The sequence below is a fragment of the Dipteris shenzhenensis genome, chromosome 4, assembly GCF_047967505.1.
Source record: "Dipteris shenzhenensis isolate YYH24624 ecotype China chromosome 4, Dip_SZ_1.0, whole genome shotgun sequence".
Classification (NCBI taxonomy): Eukaryota; Viridiplantae; Streptophyta; class Polypodiopsida; order Gleicheniales; family Dipteridaceae; genus Dipteris; species Dipteris shenzhenensis.
In genome coordinates this window covers 4,103,439-4,123,171 of record NC_141599.1, presented here as the reverse complement: position 1 = coordinate 4,123,171, position 19,733 = coordinate 4,103,439, and the positions used below count along the sequence as shown (strand labels likewise).

The 19,733-nt window shown below is 45.2% G+C and overlaps 1 protein-coding gene across 4 annotated transcripts in view; it reads left to right on the top strand.

The window, feature by feature from the left end:
• Positions 1–234: 234 nt before the first annotated feature.
• Positions 235–19,733, top strand: part of LOC147902351 (E3 SUMO-protein ligase SIZ1-like) — a 45,132-nt gene continuing 25,633 nt past the window's right edge. For all 4 annotated transcript variants that reach the window (XM_087373426.1, XM_087373428.1, XM_087373427.1 and 1 more), the window contains exons 1-7: positions 235–500; positions 987–1,067; positions 1,334–1,397; positions 1,767–1,845; positions 5,274–5,433; positions 5,860–5,987; positions 11,857–11,925. In XM_087373426.1, the coding sequence (XP_087229552.1) occupies positions 417–500; positions 987–1,067; positions 1,334–1,397; positions 1,767–1,845; positions 5,274–5,433; positions 5,860–5,987; positions 11,857–11,925 (665 nt within the window). In that variant the 5' untranslated portion in view covers positions 235–416. The remainder of the gene's footprint in view (positions 501–986; positions 1,068–1,333; positions 1,398–1,766; positions 1,846–5,273; positions 5,434–5,859; positions 5,988–11,856; positions 11,926–19,733) is intronic.

Sequence of the window (19,733 nt, the reverse complement as noted above, 5' to 3'; positions counted from 1 at the left end):
CTCTGTGGATTCTATTGGCCATCGATGGCGGAATCTGCTCCCATTGCCACCGCACCCCATGGGGGAAACAAGCCCTTGGAGGCCGGGCCTTCTGTGTGTGGTGTGTGTGAGTTAACCATGCCAGTGGACCCTGCCCACTGGTGCAAGGCCGGGTGTGGGGGGGAAAAAAAAATATTTTTTTCTCTCCGGTGTCTCCTTCTTCTTTCTTGTGTCTTCCAATTGAGCAAAAAAAAAAAGACAGCAAGGTCCTTCTCTAATATCTCTGCATTTGGCTTCTATTCTTGCTTCCTTTCACCCTTCATCTCTCCCATCTCACACCCATCTCCCGTACCGTGAGTTTCTTGCCCATCCGCACTGCAGGAGCACCGACACTTTGCCATGGAGGTTCCCCCTGCGATCCCTCTATCGATTTGTGAATGGGAGCGCGTAGACTTCCCGTAATGGATCCTGCAGGGCAATCTGGCATCCAGAACATGGATGAATTGGCTCTCCGCTGCAAGGTGCGTCCCCTCGCCCTACTCGGCTGCGCCCCTCTCCCCTACCATTGTCTCCACGAGGATCAAAACAACTTCTTTTGATACGTCTCTCTATTAGATCGCAAGGTAAGTCTAGTCTAAAATGCGGTCCACCTGGATTCAGCCGTTTGTTGTCACCCTTTGTGTGTAGATTTTGAATCATTTGTACAACGAACTCTATCAAGGGGGAGTAGTTAGGTTAAGGTTGGAAATCGCATGCAAAAGAGAAAATGAAACGCCCTTTGCAGAGTGCCCGCTTTACAGTTTAGCGTGTGCCAGTCTGAGCCTTATGAAAGCAGCTTGATTGGAGTACTGCTCTTTGTTTTCCAAATTCCTTTTTCCCATCAAGCACGTGGGCAAACAATGAGAAACAAATTATTATGGACGATATGGAGGTGCTCTCTGCTGTTCTTTGGAGAGTAGCAAACCATTACGGCTTGTAGAATTGAATTTTTAATTCAAATTGTGCAGCAACAGCTGGAAACTTTTCGTATCAACGAGTTGAAGGACGTTCTTTCTCGGGTTGGGGCAACGAAACAAGGCAAAAAGCAGGTACTTTTTGAGATCATTGGGCTGGTCGTTTGGTTTTGGGTTGGCTCAGTTACTTGCTGTCTTATTTTGTTTGCAAGTGCAAAAGCTCCACGATTTTGAACTTTCTGGTTGGAAGCAAGTCCAACAGCTGTTCTTTTAACAGCGTGTGTGGAAATGGAGTTTTCTGGCACAAACCAGTGGAGTTGCCCATTTCTGTGTGCCTGATACATGTGAAATGGAATCGACCAGTTCTGTCTTATCCATGTATTGCTACTGTTGTGAAGCAGGTTCTTTTGGAAAAAATAATGGCACTTGTTTTGGCTCCGGAACGTAGACATCATGGTCCTAAAGGTATGTGTTGCTTTCAATCAGAGTCCCTAGGAGGAAGTTCTGCCCATCCTCTTGACGCTTTGGAATAACATTTAGATTAATCTCCTAATCTCCTAGCTTGGTTAGTGTTAACGCCTTCCATAGACACATTGCTTTGCAGTTTTTGCATGTTGCACGCTCTTGTTTATCAAATGTACAGGAATGCTGTGCTCTTTTTAAATGTTCAACTCTGTTTGTTAGCAAGAGGAAATATTTCATAGAGGACCATGGTCCTGACATTTACTTTTGCTGTATTAAGAACTGCACTGCTTTTGAAATTTTGTGCTGTCCGTCCTACTTGTCCTTCATAGGCTGGTTTCGTACTTATGCTGAACCCTGGCCCTCTTGCAGGTTTGAAACCCGAAAATCTATCAAATAGACATGCAGAGAGCCGTGAGGCAGTAGCTAGAGTTATTGATGATGTTTTCAGGTCTGATTGTCAAATTCATCCCATTAGAGGCAGTGGCCTTTTATACTTCTTTTATATGCTTCCATCTGCATTGTTTATACTTCTTTTATACTTCTTTTATATGCTTCCATCTGCATTGTTTATTCAAAAATCTGCTTGGTCTCTTTCATCATGAATCTCTTTGCAGGGTCGGCCATTTGGCTTGACCATGCAGACTCTTGAAAAGGCTTTTTGTGCATATCTAAGTTGGTGCATAGAATATCTGAGTCTATGTGAAATTGTAGCTGCTGTACTGTGAATTTTGTATTTGTTTTCCACGTCTCTTTTCTAAAGCCATTTCTGTTGTATTGTGTCACTTGTTATTGTTCCTTGAAAATAGTGATTTTGATTGTTCTTTGACCAAAAGGTTGGGATATCTCACATATTGGGTGAGCTGATCGTTGATCTTTCACCTTGGTTTGAGACAAGGCTACACGAGGAGTCCCACAAATAGGATTTATTACGGGTAACTTCCATCGGTGCCTTACTGGTGAGCTTTTGTAAGCCTCTTGACTGGGATTGATGGGGTTTAGTATCCATATGGTCTTATTCCCCACATGATCAAAGGTGCAAAACTTTAGTTGATAGGTCAGATTCAAAGAGCAATACTGTTATCAGTGTTGTGCTACCATGCTGACCGTCAAAGGTGGTATCAACATCTTATGTGGCATTTTTGGCCTGCCGTTTGCAGGTCTTAGTGAAGGAATCCAACCAAAGAAAAAATGTTTTTGGGGGCTTTATTTTGTTAGTTTCCTTTTGCGGGATAACTCTGACATGCACCGCTCCACAAGTCGCCCGATCCGCCTCTCGCTTGTGCATGCATGTGAGACATTTCCGGCAACAAAACCCCCACTAGTGCTCCGTACCTGAGAGAAAAAGTATAGGGCAGGCCAATAGAACCTGGTTCAATCTTGTTTCTTTTCATGTGAGTTAATCTTAATTAGTCATGTGTACATGAAATCTCATCACACAACTACATTGTCTGATGATGTCTTTGTGTTGGTTTCCCCGAGTAGCACCAGTCTTCTTTCGTTACTGGTCTGCTTTCCACCTCAATCTTATGAGGGCGATGTTAGGGTAAGCTTGTGTGCTTAATTAGGCTAGCTAGGTCCATATGTCGGCGTGCCATGCAAACCGACATCAGATGTTGCCCTACCTCAGTGAGGTTCCAAAGTTTAGGAGAAGAGGTTGCACTAAGTTTGTGCTTATGGAAGTATCCAGCTGCCTAGGCATAAGGTGTCTTAGTTGTCTCAATCCTAAGGCTACCCTGGTTGTATGAAGGGTACCTCACAATGTCACCAAAAAACGTGTTTTGTTAGGTTTCGACCTGATGAAAACGTTTCTAGGTGAAATGTTAACAAAAATATTCCTCATTTAAAAGCACTCGAGTTCAAATACATGGAGAGCCAAAGCTTTCCATGTGAATTACATGATCCAATAGTCAATATTTACAAAGGGCTCTTACTAAAGAACCACTTCATCCCAAACAAATATATATCCTATCGTATCTCATAACATGGAAGGACAGCTCTCGGAGCAGTTCTGGATCTCCGCGCGAATTCTCAGAACCATCTCTTCTCTGTACTTTGAAGCACCATGTGCGAGATTGACAACGTAGTAGTGGCTATTGGGAACCACAGGGATGCCTCGCCTCTGCACGAATGAAGCATCACTAAAATTATTAGTACTAATAGAACTGAATTGGATGCACCATTGATTTGATCCACCATGCAGATCAAATCATGGGGTCCAAACGCATTGACATTTGAGATGGCAATGCTCACAACTAATATTAAAAAAAGAGACATCAAGACTAGCAATGTGAAGCGGATTATCTGGAGTCACACTGACTCTACCGAGTGGACAACAGCTTTGCTGTTACCATGGTTTAAACAGCACGCATTCAACAAGTGACCAGGTTTGTTGCATCTGAAGCAAAGTCCTTTTCCCCAAGCATGAGGCTGTCCTAGAGAATTGATGTGAGGCTTCCGTGCAAGAGGCCCGGAAGTCTGTTTTGCGGAAATAGCCTTTTCAGACTTGGTGTTATTACTTGGCTTTCCTTATGGATGTTTTATTTCCTTAGGCTTTCCACTGTTAACAGTCGTTGAAGGTCTTGTCTCTTTGTGTGCCAAAGTACTGTCATAACGTTTGTAAGATGAAATCACCTGATCAAGTGTCTCCAATGTGCTTCTCCTAAGTTTTGTTAGTCCTTCGGAAGGCTACTAACGAATAAAATGTGGAAAGTCGAGTGGATAAACTCTATAGATTTAGTGGTAATCTCCCTGAACTCTTGCATAGAGAAACCCAGGGGCTTCCTTGCAATTTCCGGCTGTGAAAGCTTAACAGAATTCATCCCAAGTCATGGGAGCGCAGGATCTTTTCTTTAAGATCTTGCTACCATGAAAAGGCTTTCCCTCGAGGATATATCTCCACAAGGGTAGTCCAAATATGGTCAGGATAGTTGTTTATGGTGAAAATGCACCTCCCACCTACTAAGCCGAGAGCTCAGATAACCAAGTGCACGCTCCTCCTCCCCTGAGTAGATTTCAGGAGGAAAGGATGGCATCCTGTTGTGAAGGCGCTGCGACTTGTGACTCTCCTGCAAGCATTAAAAGAACCTATTGATGTGTCATCTGCATCTGTTGGAATAAATTTTGCAGCACCTCGACAACCTGCAGGTTTAAGGTCTAGGAGCAGCTACAGGCTGAGCTGCCTCATCAAGGTTAATAATGCTACAATCTTTTGAATTAATACTAGCATGAAATCACAATTATAAACAGAGACATACCAAGGTAGAGATAACTAGTAGTCACATGCATGAAGGCTGAAGAGAATCAGGAAGGGAGCATGAATCGAGAGCTAGAGTAATCTAATTGCATGCATATGCAATATACGCCTCTCAATCTAAAAAGCTCTAGGTATAAATATGCAATTAGAAATTTCAACGTACTTGGAGCTTCTCACAAGAGAAAGGATGAAAGATGAAACGTGTGGATGCCAATGCCCGTTAGCAGGAGTAGCACCTTTCTCCAAGCAGCAAGAAAGTAATATAGTGGAGAAGAATATGCAGATTAGCACGCCAGAAGGGTCTCTTCCAGGTATAAAAGATGAATCAAACTTATCCTTGGATAAATGGATGCAGTGTGTGTGGGCGTGTGGATTTATATGTGTGAGAGTATATGTTCATATAGTGGTCTACACTCACCTTTGGACGCTGATGACGTAGGTGGAGATTGAGTCCCTGCTATGTGTGTTAAAGTTTATGGTTTTCAACTTTGTGAATGACTGTCATGAGATTGAAACCGCACACGGTGTTGTCTTTTTAGAGGATGAGTTTGGACCCGTTCCTCGATTCATCTAGATATCTGTATAGTGATAAGGTAGCTGTGATTTGTTTACCTTGATGACAGGAAAAGGTGTGGATCTGGTGCTGCTGATTTGGCAACAACAGTTGGAAATGGATCAAACAGTCTGGTTCGATCAGATGAGCAAGATGAGGTTTTTAATCGAGGAGAGGGAAAGACTAGATGTCCTTGTGGCAGCTCGTTAGACTCCGGTATGATGATACAGGTATTGTGTCCTCCCTATTTTTGCAAGAAATCATGCTAGACTGTCTTAGACTCTATCTGGAGAGCTGATTGTCTTATATGCTCTCAAATTGACCTTTTGTACCCTGAACACCTGAAGTAGCTGATGGATGCCCTGAAGTAGCTGATGGATAAAAATTTGCGGAAGGATTCTTTGGGGGGGGGGCTTAATAATACCATGTCACTCTTGGCCTATTAAGCTTATAAAAGAGGATACCATCCTAATATGTGCATGTAGTTTAGTGGACTGAGTGGGCATTACTATCATTGTCAGATTGATACCTTTGCCCTTGTTTGTCTTTGCCTTGTCTTCTCTTTTCAAACATGTCCCTTCCCGCATGCTGCTTCTCTTCCTCTTATCTTAAGGTTTGCATGAATGAAATGCTTAAGCTCTCGACCTTGGTTGCAGTGTGATGATCCCAAGTGCATGGTGTGGCAACATGTCAACTGTGTTATCATTCCAGAAAAGGAGGGAATGGACGAGGAAATTCCCTCACAATTTTATTGCGAGCTATGTCGTATTCAGCATGGAGATCCGTGAGTTTTCTACCATTTTGATGGGCGAGGCTAATTGTGGTGTAATCTATTCACAGTATCCACTCACAGTAGCATTGGCTGCTATGTAGTCTGTAATAGTGCATGTGTAGATTTTGATTAATTGTAGCATTGGTTTGGTAGTAATCTATTGCCTTGTGAGGCTCTGTTGTTGGTGCTCCAGTATCCTCATATACACCTTTTGATGTTTGGTACAATGAGATGCGAGCTTTGTGCTAGTAGGATGTCTCAAATGCCTTGCTTTGAAGGACTCTTAAATGTTAATGCTGCAGATAAAGCTAAGGATTGTGAAGCAAAGGGTCTACTAAAATATTTCTGCTCATGAAATAAAGGCAATTTCATGGCATGCTCCAAACTGTGGCATCTGGCTGCATGCATATCAACATACCTATGTATATGGACTGTTGGAGCCATTTGAACCTTTAAAGTCAATGATCAGAACTTCTGATTACACTCTTGAACGGTAGACCCTTGCCTAATAGCAGACCACCACTCCATCTTTAAATGGCTCTTTGAACACTTGCACACAAACTCGTTGAACCTAACCCAGTATTGCTGCCACCAAAGTTCTCATGAATCCCCCTTGACTTTGCGCCCTTCATCATACCTGAAGACACCCACAGATGGCATATCTTCCTGGTATCCAAAAGGCATAAAATGATAAGATTCCCTTCCTCTTTGAAGAGAATGCAACCTCCTTTTTCTTTCATCCTACAATGCTCTTTGCCTTATCACCTCATCTAGATACTCTGTAGAAGATCTTTGGAATGGAGATCCACGTTTCTAGGCTGCTCTTGTGAATGATGCATAGAATTCGTCCATTTGTGGCCCTCATATTGAAATCTGAATTTGTTGATTTGTCAATGGGACAAGTGTCCGTCACCTCCCAAAAGGCTTTACAAGGCTTAGATACATGCATAAATGTGAAGAAAAATAAGAAGTCACCTTTTGCAGCTCGCAAAAGTCGTATGCAAAGGTGAAAGTCAAAAAGGAAGAAGAGAGAGAGAGAGAGAGAGAGAGAGAGAGAGACACTCAAACAGTCACCTTTTGGTTTATAATCCCTCCGGATGACGTGCACTCTCTAGCCCAGATGTGCTTCTTCTTTGTCTGGAAGAAAAGAAACCTTCAATAGTTCAACCGACTCGCTGACATGCTGATGTGTTCGACAATATCCTAAACCAGTGAGAGGAGATCACAGTGAGAATGAGGTGGCTGGAGGTCACAGTAACAATGAGGTGGTTGATAGAATCCTGAACTGTTACGAGAATTGGAATTATCCCATTAATTTAATCCTTCAGTATTTAGTTTAGTGAGATCCAGCATTTTTATCGCGCAGCTGATGCATGTGTGCTCGCTGTTTCGTAGTGATGCATGTGTGCTCCTACATGGCTAGATATATGGCTGCGGGTTGTATGAGTGTGTAGCATTGTGTGCACCACTTACGCGATGACAGTATGTGTAGCATGTGTGCACCATCCGCATACTTGGGTTTTAGGTTGATCCAAATGTATGTCTTGATAAGGAGTGTGTGTGAGTGGTTGTGTGGTGTGCGTAGTTATACTTGAAAATAGATAAGTATGATCCGCTCTTGGAGCCGGTGGTGAGATGGAGAACTCCGTGACATGTGAAGTGCAGGCAGGAGATCCCATGAGATAGTCATCCATTTTGGAGCCCCCCCCCATGTGTGGGAAACAAGTGAAACTCCGTGAGGAGGGCCAACGATGAGGCAAAAGGGGAAGAGCTATGAGAGATGAAGTCCTTCTCAAGCAATTCTTGCACCTGTACTGCCACCTTTTTCTGCTTAACCTTAGAGAGACAGAATGGAGCTTTGTTTATGGGCTTATTGCTAGGCTCTAGAACAAAGGCATGATCCACATCCCTCTTGGGAGGCAATTGGGATGGCATATCAGCAAATACATCAGCAAACTCCGAGAGCAACTGCTGCATATCACAATCCTCAACATGGGGAATGCTACTCCCCTGAGATACTGATACATAGAGGGCATGCTCCTTCCTGAGCTCTCTGGCCATTTGCCTTGCTGAAATGAGCTGCAATTCAGGAGTGGCATGTTGGAAAGGTCACCTCCCCAACTGTAAGCCCCCATATGAGGAGAGCATGGGGGGGGTGGACCTGGGTCCTGAGAGATGGCCACATGGGCAGCAAGATGGCTGCCATGGGGGCAGAGATCAGAGAGAAAAACGAAAGTACCTGGAGGCATCAAAGTGGTTGCAACATAGGCGATACATACATGGCATAGATCTGGCCTGGAAGAGGCAGATCTGTAGCAGCACAAGATGGCGGGGTATCCCGGGGTACAGGCACCTACATGGCGAGCTATCTGGCGAGGAGTGTGGGTAGGCACATGGCCTGCAACATACCCTAAAGATGGCGCAGGAATAGGCACATGGCCTGCAACATACCCTAAAGATGGCGCAGCAAACAGGTCGGCCAACAGTAGGGCTGGTTGGGGCTGGCTGAGGGCTGGGTCCCTGCCAAAGGCTGTAAAGGGCCTAGTAAAGACCCTCATATAGGGTCCTGGTTGGGCTGGTAGGGGCAGCCAACCAGACGGTTTTCAGCCAGACTGAGTCGGCCAAAATAGGGCTGACCAGTGGGCTATTTTGACCAGGCCTTGGGCCTATAAAAGGAGGAGGCCATGGGCCTCATAATTCATCCAACCATTCAGCAAGAGCAGGAGCAGACAGGAGCAGGTAGAAGCCACTCCCTTGGGCCTCACATTGAGGGTGAAGGAGAGTGGAAGGTGTGCTGCAGACTGAGTTCCCTAGAGGTTAGACCTTGGCTGTCTTCTAGGGCAGCGAGGTGTTGTGATCAATATCCTCTGGAGCAGCAAACCTACAGCAGACAGGAGCAGTAGTTAGGGCTTTCTTGGGCCTACTCCCAGGAGGTGAAGGAGACCTACAGAGAGCTGCAGACTGTATTGAGTGCTGCCTACGTAGGCTGATCTACACAATTTTTACTTTGGACAGAGTCTACATTTGCTCGATGTGGAGCACGCGGGCTCAGAGATCTAGAAGTGCTTGACATCTAGTAGGAGAACCTTTTGGTATTGTATCCTGTCCTACTTTGTGGATGGACGGAAATATAAAGCAGAAGAGGTAGGGAAGACGAAGGAGGAGAGAGAGATAGGAGAGAAAGGGGTAGGGAGGAAAGAGGAAGAAAGAGAGAAGGGTGAGGGGAAGAGAGAATTAGAGAGAGATTGGGAGAGCGAGTGGAGGCAGCACGTATGAGGAAGGAGGTGGGGGATAAGATCAGATGTCACATAAAGAATTGTACAAATAGGGGTGGATGGGGACTTATATAGTCCCTCCACATTTCCCACCTAAGAGGCCTCTAAAGGTCCTCTAAATTGCCCCTTTCCCCCTTCATTACACAATTGGATACAGAGCTCGCAGAGGGTGTGGCCGCCACAACGAGAGATGTCTCGACAAACGCAGATACGTGACATCTTTGCGTCTCATCAGAGAGCCACCATGGCCTCGGGATACATATTTGGAGCTCTAGCTTTGCATGTATGAGTCTTTTGAGATTTTGAGATTAATAGCTTAGCTTAGTACTCAGTAAGGGCCTTTGCTTCAGCCAACAGTGGCTTATATGAGTTACCTTATTGATTGTACTTTGTCTTATAGACGTGCGAGGGCTCTCGAAGGCAATAATACAACCCTACCTCCCTCCCTCCCTCTCTTGCTATCATTGTCTCTTTAGAGATGGCTTTTGGTCCCCTCTCCAGACTCCTTTCGTATCCAGACTAGGGGTGCCTTGCTGCTTTCATTGATGAGGCAGTTCGACATAGAGAGCACTTTCTCAGGAAACAGAGGTAGTGCTCAGACACACTGCCCAACTCTTCTCAGAGCAGGATCATGGAGTTCTTCCAGTCAGATCACCGACTGTAGACGCAGTAGGGACCCGGAGCTCGAGAAACGCCATACTCGACAGCGGATGGACACGTAGATCACATTGGGTGACCTCCTATCCTTGTTCAGACTTGGGACACAACCCACAGGTGTTACAATAGCCTTGGTTAGGAGCAGAGCCACTTCTAGGAGATTGAGATAGACAATGCCTACAGACAGTCGCCTGCACTTTACCACTGGCTACGCATCAATAGGACCTCGCCCCCTCTCGATCTCCCCTTGACATTTACACCTTGTGAGGCCCCATTGTACTGGCCAGAGCCGGCATGGCCTGGTGACATGGATTGATCGACCTGATGATGGGGATTGTGATGATGATGATGATGTCATTTTATTGATGATATGACTATGTACTACTTGAGACTTAGCATTCAGCACGGGTGATGATGCTCGTTTGGTAGCTCCACCCTTTCTTCTTGTTGTATCAAGTTTTCTACCAGTCTCATAGACCCATCGGTCTTCCATAGACTATAATAAACTTTCTTTCTTTCTTTCTTTCTCTCTCTCTCTCTCTCTCTCTCCTACCCAATTCCTCTCCTACCCAGACCATCGGTGTTTGGCAGGTTTCATTCATGAGGTACTCAGACACCGCGAGAGGATACTCTGAGCATGGAGACGGGAGCAGACTTTTTCCTTGGCTGATCCCTCTCAGAGCTGTATCACGGAGTTGTATCAACCAGATCACATGGACCCCCACGAGACGAGGCCTCGACATGACCGTGACCTGGAGCCAGTGACCCGACAGCTCAGACAGAGAGTTGACTCACATATCACACTTGGGGACATCCCCTCCTGTTTAGAGTCGGAGCCCGACCGACAAGGGTCACGGTAGCCTTGATTAGATGCAGAGCTATGACCAGGAGACGTGCCAGGGCTGCACCTGTGAGTGGCCGACGGCACTCTATCGCCAATTTCATGCCCCCATTGCCTCATCCACCTTGATGTCCTAATGATGATGATGATGAGATTGATATATAGTCGACCACTGACATGACTATGTTGTACTTAGGACTTAGTACTATCATTCTGCATTTTTGCATTTTTCATTGGTGTGGATGCTCGTTTAGTAGCTCCACAGCTCGTTTGTACTAGGTTTTCACAGTCTCATAGACCCATTGGTCTTGTGAAGGCTTTAATAAAATTTCTCTCTCTCTCTCTCTCTCTCTCTCTCCTTATGCATTTTCCTTGCTTATTATGAGTTCCGAGGACGCTATTACTGCTTCTACCAGGAGGGGCGTGGTTTCGGATCACTCTCCCCTCCCGATTGATCCCTCCAATGGATCATTGTACAACAGTGACAAGGTAGGAGATAAAGGGTAATTTTTTCTTAATAGTTTTTAGAGGGGTTCACATTCAAGAGCAACATATAAGGAACACCATTCCTCTATTCTATTTATAAAGCAAAATAACAAACTATGTTGACTTCAAGACAAAATCTCTGCAACAGCTCTAGACATCCAATGATACTTGCTTCATATCTTCTCGAATGCTGAATATCAATGACATGGTGATTGTGTCCTTCCGATGTCGTCGTGAAACAAACCTCTATAAAAGTTTGAGCACCTTGTGATGGAAATTTTTTCCAATGCAAATAGTGGTTTGATGCTTCGAAAAACCTACTATCTAGTCTACTTCAAGGGATAGTTGCTCCCTCTTGCTTTTACATTAATTCTTGTACTATAATCCACCTCAACCAAATGGCTTCATAGATTACAAAGAGAGAGCTGGAGTGCTCTTCATGAAATTGGTGTTAGGCTCTCATGATCACTTTTAAATTTCAAATTTGTACATTGTGTTATAGTTTGAGTCGAAATGTAGTGAATAGTTAGCTTTGCATCAAATCTTATAATGTGCAGTTTTTTCCCTCCCCCCCCCCCCTGTAGAGGAGCCTTCTTATAAAAATTGGTTGGTGTTGGTGCAGGTTTTGTGTTGCTATTTCTTATCCATTGTTACCAATCAAGACAATCTCGTCCAATGTTGTCTCTGAGGGGTGAGCCATATCTACTATGAGCTAACTTCTAATAGATATAATAGCCAGCTTAGTCAAGAATGGAATGGAATTCAAAGTTGTCGATAATAGTGGATATAACTGCCTCAAGATTTTTAGTATATGACATTTTTGAGTTAGGTATATTTTACTTTATAAGCATTGAATTGCTATGTTTCTAGGACAAATACAATGGAAGACTAGAAAGAAATGCTTCCCAAAATAGTATAAGGAAGATTGACGTTTTAAAAAATGTTCTTGCATTGCCCTTCTTGTTGGTTTGTCTATGAGCAAATCTAATACCAAGGAAACCACGAACAAAAGCTTACATTAACGTGTTTGGAGATCCTTGAAAAAGCTACTTGTGTGATGGAACTTGTGGGACACCTATCATGAGTACTGGAGCATATTGCTTTCCTCTTCTAGTACTAACTTAGAACTATAGTTATGGCTGTTCATAGGGGACACTAGCTCCCCTTTTTCTAAGGGGATGTACACACTTCTTCCCCATATATTCATCTCTTCAATTTCAAAGTTGAGGATTAGCTAACCTATGTTAATGCTATATTACTTGGCCTTTTAATTCCTCTTCTCTAATTAAGGTAAGGACAGGCACCCCTATTCCATGTTATTTTTGGAAGGAGGGAGGAGATTGGAGGCAAGCATCCAGAGGGGGCATATGTGGGCTCAATTACTTTTGGTACGATCTGAGAGTGTCCTAAGGGGTTCTTGGGAAAGGTATAATCTGAGGCGTACAAAGTGGTTCTGATTCTGTAACCTTCTTGTGAACACATGGGGAGCCTTAGTTCCAGGTGGAGCTTAGATCTCCTACATGGGGGGCTAAATACTTGAAAGTGATGGAGGGGAAGGAAAGGAACCATAAGGAGAAGTCTCCATTGTTGAGTGGAATGCAATGGAGGGAATCAAGCTCAAGTGTACTTGCAAGAACCTATGATATTACAGGGATCGCAGAATCACGTAACAAAAGGTACCAAATGTAAAGCGTGCTGAAAAGCTTCAAACTTTGGTCGAGGTAGAGTGTTTGTGAAGAGATATACCAAGTTGTCCTCCGTCGGAACATAGGATATTCATATGTCTCCAGCTGAGAGATACTCCTTGAGATAATGATAGTGAACCTCTATGTGCTTTGTATGCGCATGAAACATGCGCGCAATAGCCAAGGCGCTCTGGCTGGCAGTGTAAGTGGTAGTAGAAGACTCTGGCTGACATCAAGATCTGCAAGGAGTGTACGAAGGCAGACACACTCCACCGTAGTTGTAAAGGCCCTGTACTCTGCCTCATAAATAGAAGTAGCAATTGTAGAGTTGCTGAAGCAAGATATGCATGAAGTCCCAAGCATAAAACATTTTCCACCGCGTGGGCTATCAGTAGAGGTGTATGGACAGGTGGGAAAGTTTTTCTGAGTGCAGGTACTTCGACTGTATGGACAGTGGCGGCAGATCTGGAGGTCGAGGTTCTCTGCAGCAATAGCGGTAGCACAGATCTAGAGCTGTAGATTAAGGGAGCTGGTTGTGACTGTACTGAGCTGCTTGAGGCAGCGATTGCTGATGCTGAAGAAACTGTATGGATGATGCTTCTGCAACGAATGGCTGTGCAACAGCAGAAATGGGGCAGTACTGGCAGGAGCTGGTCATGAGTGCAGGTTGAGTGGAGCTGGAGCAGCTGGAGTGCCTGCTGGTCATGAGACTGAGCTGCAGGAAGCAGCTAGTTGCTGTTGGAGTTTGTAGGCTGCAGATGGGGCAGGCAGGATCAAGCATACAAGGCTCTGGTACACTATTGAGTGGAATGCAATGGAGGGAAACAAGCTCATATTTGTAAGAATGGATATTGGAATGAAAGTACAAGTGTAGCCTTATAGGCCTGACTTCGGACTAAGTATCCTAAGTTTGCTAACCCTAGATAGGACCAGTACTAACTGTCCTAATCAGCCTACAAGGCTCATACCAGGGAAAATGTGGCAACATCCATGATCTCCCAATTAGCCGCACTCCCCCCCCCTCCCCTTTAAGTCGTACACTTTTAATTTTTTTTGTTTTGTTTTTTTTGAGTGGGCGGACAGTTTGGGTACATCTCCATTCACGGCGTGTGTATCCTATCAGGTAAGTTTTCTAAGCCTTTTTGCTTGGAAATGCTTGCTTGAGAGAGACTAACAGATGAAAAACTCAAGCTTGAATAAAGAGAGACTTTGTCATGGTTGTCTGCCGTTCACCTCCGGAGCATTGATAGAAACGTAGTATGAAGACCCTTGTATAAACGGATGCTCAAGTATATTTGCGCACGTGGATATGTATCTGTGAGAGCATATGCTTATACTAATGTGGTCTATAGTTGTAATGTCAGTGGATTTCATAGTAGCTAGACCTTGCTTTGAGTGATTGAGTTCATGGTTTTCAAGCATGAGATTGAAATTGTACTATTTGTTTCAGACGATGAGTCTGGGTACATGAGAGAGAGAGAGAGAGAGAGAGAGAGAGAGAGAGAGAGAGAGAGAGAGATTAACGTCCGCGGGAGGCCTCGCTGGCCTATGGTACAAAGTGCAGAATACACCAAAAGTGAAAAACTCAAACAAGTCACAAAGGGTTGGAGCAAAGGGCTCGCTAAGGCCCTTGCTGAGTACTATGCTGAAATAAAGAGCTCAATAGCTCAAGCAAAATCAAGTACAACACATGTCATGTCAAATCATATCATATCATATCATGTACTATCTGAATTAGGGTGAGAGCTGGAATTGGAACTCAGAATCCGAAACCCGGCATTGTGGTGGCTCGTCTATGAGCGGCGAAAATGTTTCGGATCTGCGTCTGTTTGGCTGTCTCATGCTATGGTGGTGGAGGGGGACGTGGGCTCCTCGATCTCTGAGCCAAGAGAGAGAGAGAGAGAGAGAGAGAGAGAGAGAGAGAGAGAGAGAGATTAACGTCTTCAGAAGCTCTCACGGGACTATGAGACAAAGCACACACTCCAAAAAGGATAAACCCCCAACATCAGTTATAGACTGAGAGTCTCTTGGAAGTGCATATACCACTCCCAAAGTTATTATAGATTAGCGACATGGTACTAAGTAAGATAAGATAATCGGCCTGTATTACATCAGTTTAAGACTGAGAGTCCTTGGGTTTGGATTTAAAGTCTTTGATAAGTGCTTTTCCATCTTTGTAGACAGCCCATTTTCCTTCTTTGCGAGCGTCCTTCACTTTGTTCAATTCTGTGGATTGCATCTTGAGCTGAATTGGGGTGAGCTCCTCTGAGATCCATACCTTGGTATCTCTCAGCGTATGTGTTTGCACAAGAATCTTGGTTCTTGCCTTCCTATCATTGAGAATTACTTTAGCTTGTATCCCAATATGAGCCACAATGGCTATGTCCTTTAAGTCCCACTCAATCTGAGGGGTTGCTGCTATGATATTGTCAATTTTTTCTGCCAGGCTCCCTTCATGCCAACTTCAGGTAGTCCTCCAATGAGTAGACATCGAGCATTAGCAGCCCTTTTTCCCTGCTCTTGTACCTCGCCATATACTTCACTTTTGTTGATTTTATTGTCCATTGTTGTTGAGATTTCCTCTTTTATTGACTTGACCTGATTGGTAACCATGTCTTGGACTTTGGTTACCAACTGTGGTGCGGGTGCTGCTTCACTATCTATCTGGTGTACTTCCTATATGATTTCTTGCTTTCCATTATCCTCCATCTCCTTTACTTTTTTCCTGAGAGCTGCAACCATGAGTCTCAGCTCCCTTACATCCTGCTGTAGAAAGTATATCTGCTCTTGTGGGTCTGAGCTAATCCTCCGCTTGTAATGCAATCTGTATGGGCTGAGTAGGAGGGTTTGCTCATAGGGGTTGTGGCAAAAGTCTTCACCTTTGGAGGCTCCATGGAGGCCTGTGAATAAGTTGGGTGCTCTTTTGCTGTATCTAACACCCCAGACTGAGCCAGGGGCTCAGCAGCTCAGTCTGGGGTTAGGGTGTGCTGCTGTTATGACCCCCCTGGGCCTGGTCTGCGTATGCTAAGGCTGACGGCGCCCCTCCTCTCTTGACCTAGAAGACTTGCTGGCGACTTGACCTGTTGGCGGCTGACGGCGCCCCCTTTTTTTTGCTGGCGACTGTTGGCGAGAGAAAGAAAGAAAGAAGTATTAACGTCCGCGGGAGGCCTCACGGAGAGAGAGAGAGAGAGAGAGAGAGAGAGAGAGAGAGAGGAGAAGAAGAAGAAGAAGAAGAATATATTATCGTCCTCTGAAGACCAAAAATCGGCCTATGGGACCTGAGCAATACAAAATCCTCGTACACAAAGACTCCTCCCTTGGAGGGGAGGGTATTAAGAGAAACTACCTTTATGTCTTAGGTGAGTTCCTGTGCTTGAAAAGCTTATAGACAAACGTTCCTAAAGCTGGGGGTGACCCGCTATGTAGCATATCAGCCAGTCTGTTATGTCCCTCGAGAAGAGAGAGAGAGAGAGAGAGAGAGAGAGAGAAATAAATTTTATTAGAGTCTTCGGAAGACCGATGGGTCTATGAGATTGAAAGAAAACTTGACACAAATCATAGTAAGGATGGAGCTATTGAAACGAGCATCATCACCCGTGCTGAATCCTAAGTCTGATCATACATAATCAAATACATCTGGATGTAACAATGAAAAGAAAAAGACTGGAGCAGAACGGAATTTTTCGTATGTCATGTCACCTTGGCTGGTGCATAGTCGGTGATGGGACGTTGGCGCCCGTCAAGGGGTGCCATGCGTCTCGGTCTCCTGGATGAGGCTCGATGCAAGACCAGAGCCATCGTTACTCCCGTGGGACGTATCTCGGGTCTAAACAATGATGGGAGGTCCCCCAGAGTGATGTGTGTGTCCCCTCGATGTCTCGTGTGTCGTGTTGTGGTCGTCGGGTCGGGGTCTCTGTCACGTTTGCGGCTAGAGACTGGACGATCAATGTCACTTGATGGGAAGAACTCTGTGATCCTGCTCTGAGAGGTATCTGATGATGTGGCCAAGCCCTGTCGCTTGAGTAAGTACTCTTTGTGTCAGACCCCCTCGTGAATAAAGGCGGCGAGGCATCTCTGATCTAGGTAGGCGAGAAATCTGGTAAGGAGCCCGGAGCCGGAGACAGTGGTAGCGACCTCGGATCTCGTAGTACACTGGGCACCTGAAAATAAAATGCTCCTCCGACTCAACCTCCTGACAGTCGCACAATATGCATAAGCGATGGTCCCTACGAATCCCCTTTGCTCTGCCGCTCTCTATGTGGAGGCGGTGTGATGATACTCGAAACTGTCCGATGGAGATCCGTAGTGAGTGAGGCATATGAAGCTCAGTGTACCTCGGTGGTGTGATGAATACCTCCTCCGAAATAGGAAGACAGTAATCTCTGTAAAAATTGAGCTTCACGGGAAGCTCCCTCGGCTCCAACCAGGTTCTAAAGGTGTGTAGCTGCAGGAGATCCTCTCGAATGACCTGGTTGGTGTGTGGCCCGATCGGGATGGTGGGTGGGAGTATCGGAGGGGCATCTAAAATGTATTGAAAGGAGGTATCCTATCGATGTGAAACCCTAGTCTCACAAACCATATGTGAGTCTGTGCATACCAGCATCGCTCGTCTCCCTCTGCTGCCAACCTTATGGAGGAATCGAGAGCCAACCATGGCAACCTCTGTCTCCCTGATGTGCAGTCCCCATATGATCTAACCTGGTGTAGATATGTGATGGTTTGAAAGGCTGCATCTAGCTGGAGTGGAGAAGCATCAAACTTGGCTTGAATGATGTGATGTGGTACAGACGGTTTCCCTCGGATCATCCGTGAGAGCATGAGGATTTGCAGGCGCTCCATCCGTGTCCACTCTATCTCTGACATGTCAGCCCCCCAACAAGGGCTGCAATACATACCGGCTGGTTGGACCAAGGAGTCGAAGAGAAGAGCCTTGGTCCGAGGGTCCTGGAAGTGGGAGTGGAAGCATTGTCTCTCTAGCCGAGCCAGTGAGGCGTATCCCCTACTCAGTCTGGTTTGCATCGCTAGTCTCATCGTGAAGATCGGGCCGGAGAAGATGACCCCCAAGTAAGTGTATGAGGATACGATCTCTCTCTCTAGCCGAGTTAGTGAGGCGTATCCCCTACTTAGTTTGGCCTGCATCGCTGGTCTCATCGTGAAGATCGGGCCGAAGAAGATGACCCCCAAGTAAGTGTATGAGGATACGATGGGTCTTCGGAAGAGAGAGAGAGAGAGAGAGAGAGAGAGAGAGAGAGAGAGAGAGAGTTTATTAAAGTCTTCGGAAGACCTATGGGTCTATGACTGTGAAAAACCTGATACAATGAGTTGTGGTAGTGGGGCTACTACAGTACTAATTCCTAAGTACAACATAGTCATATCTCGACTATATATATCAATCTCAGCATCATTGTCGATATCATCATAACCATCATCATCATCATCATCATCATCAGCAGCAGCCCCCCAAGGGTGCAGTCCTAGTACGTCTCTTGGTCGTAGCTTTGCGTCTAACCAGGGCCACTGTGACCCCCGTCGGTCGGGCTCCGACCCTGAACAAGGAGGGGATGTCCCCAAGTGTGATCTGTGAGTCAACCCTCTGTCTGAGCTGTCGGGTCACAGGCTCTGGGTCACGGTCATGAGAGAGAGAGAGAGAGAGAGAGAGAGAGAGAGAGAGAGAAATGATATATTGTATTAAATTCCTCGAGACCCTTCAAGATGTATTCTAGTCGTACAAAGGTATATGTATTAAATTCCTCGAGACCCTTCAGAATGTATGGGACTGGTGACCACTGTCAACTCCAGTGAAAGAAATAGTGTGAACTTGCTATGTAGCTAGTACTTGTTGAGCTAGCTTGTGTGCTAGTGTGAGTACCTTGTTGCGGTGTTCCAAAACTTCTTTTAGATAGCTTCTTAGCTTTGTAGCTGTCTGCTCTAATAGAATTCAGTTTGCCCCTGTTTTCATCATATCTTTCTCTGATTTGTGCATATGTCCGACATTGAAGGAGTACACGGTGCTCATTTTCCATCTGCTCTACGGGGCGAATTTTGCATATTATTTCTTCTCTTGGTACTCTAGGTCTTGCCCACCTTCTGTTCTCCACTTTTAGGTCATGTGAGCTGGTTCTCATTTTGCATATTAGATGCCTTTTAAACATTCCCTGATCTCACATGCATCTTCTGGGATATTAGCAGCTGTTTCCATAATTCCATCCATTCCATCCCATCTCGGTACCATCTGGTGGTGTATGTAGCTTCCAATGCTTTGTCAAGTATCCTGCTGGCAGCCATCTCCTCATATTTGTTCAGATAAGCCATGAACTGGCATAGTGCCTCCCCTTTGTGAGGTATCATACCTGTAAGCCAATAGGATGGGGTAGGGTGTCTTAACCTTGACCCTCAATTCCCCTATGAGAAATCCCCTGTGTTTGTGTGTGTGTGTGTGAGAGAGAGAGAGAGAGAGAGAGAGAGAGAGGTGTATTAATGTCTTCGGGAGACCTCGCGGGTCTATGAGACAAAGTACAAAATATATGTAACCCATACAAGCCACTGTGGGCTGAAAGCAAAGGACACACTAAGGCCCTTGCTGAGTACTAAGTGCTAAGAATGCAAAAAGCTAGTACAAAATAGTAGGAAAAAGAGCAGTCAAGTATTGCTCAGAGCCTTCTTGAATGTTGTAGCTTGAATGAAGAGATTTGGACTACTTTTTGATTAGCCTTCTCCTTTAGTGCTAGCCTTCGTCATGGCTGAGTTCGCCCTTCACCTCCGGAGTGCCGACAGAAACTCAGTACGAATACTTTGTATAAATGGATGCTCAAGT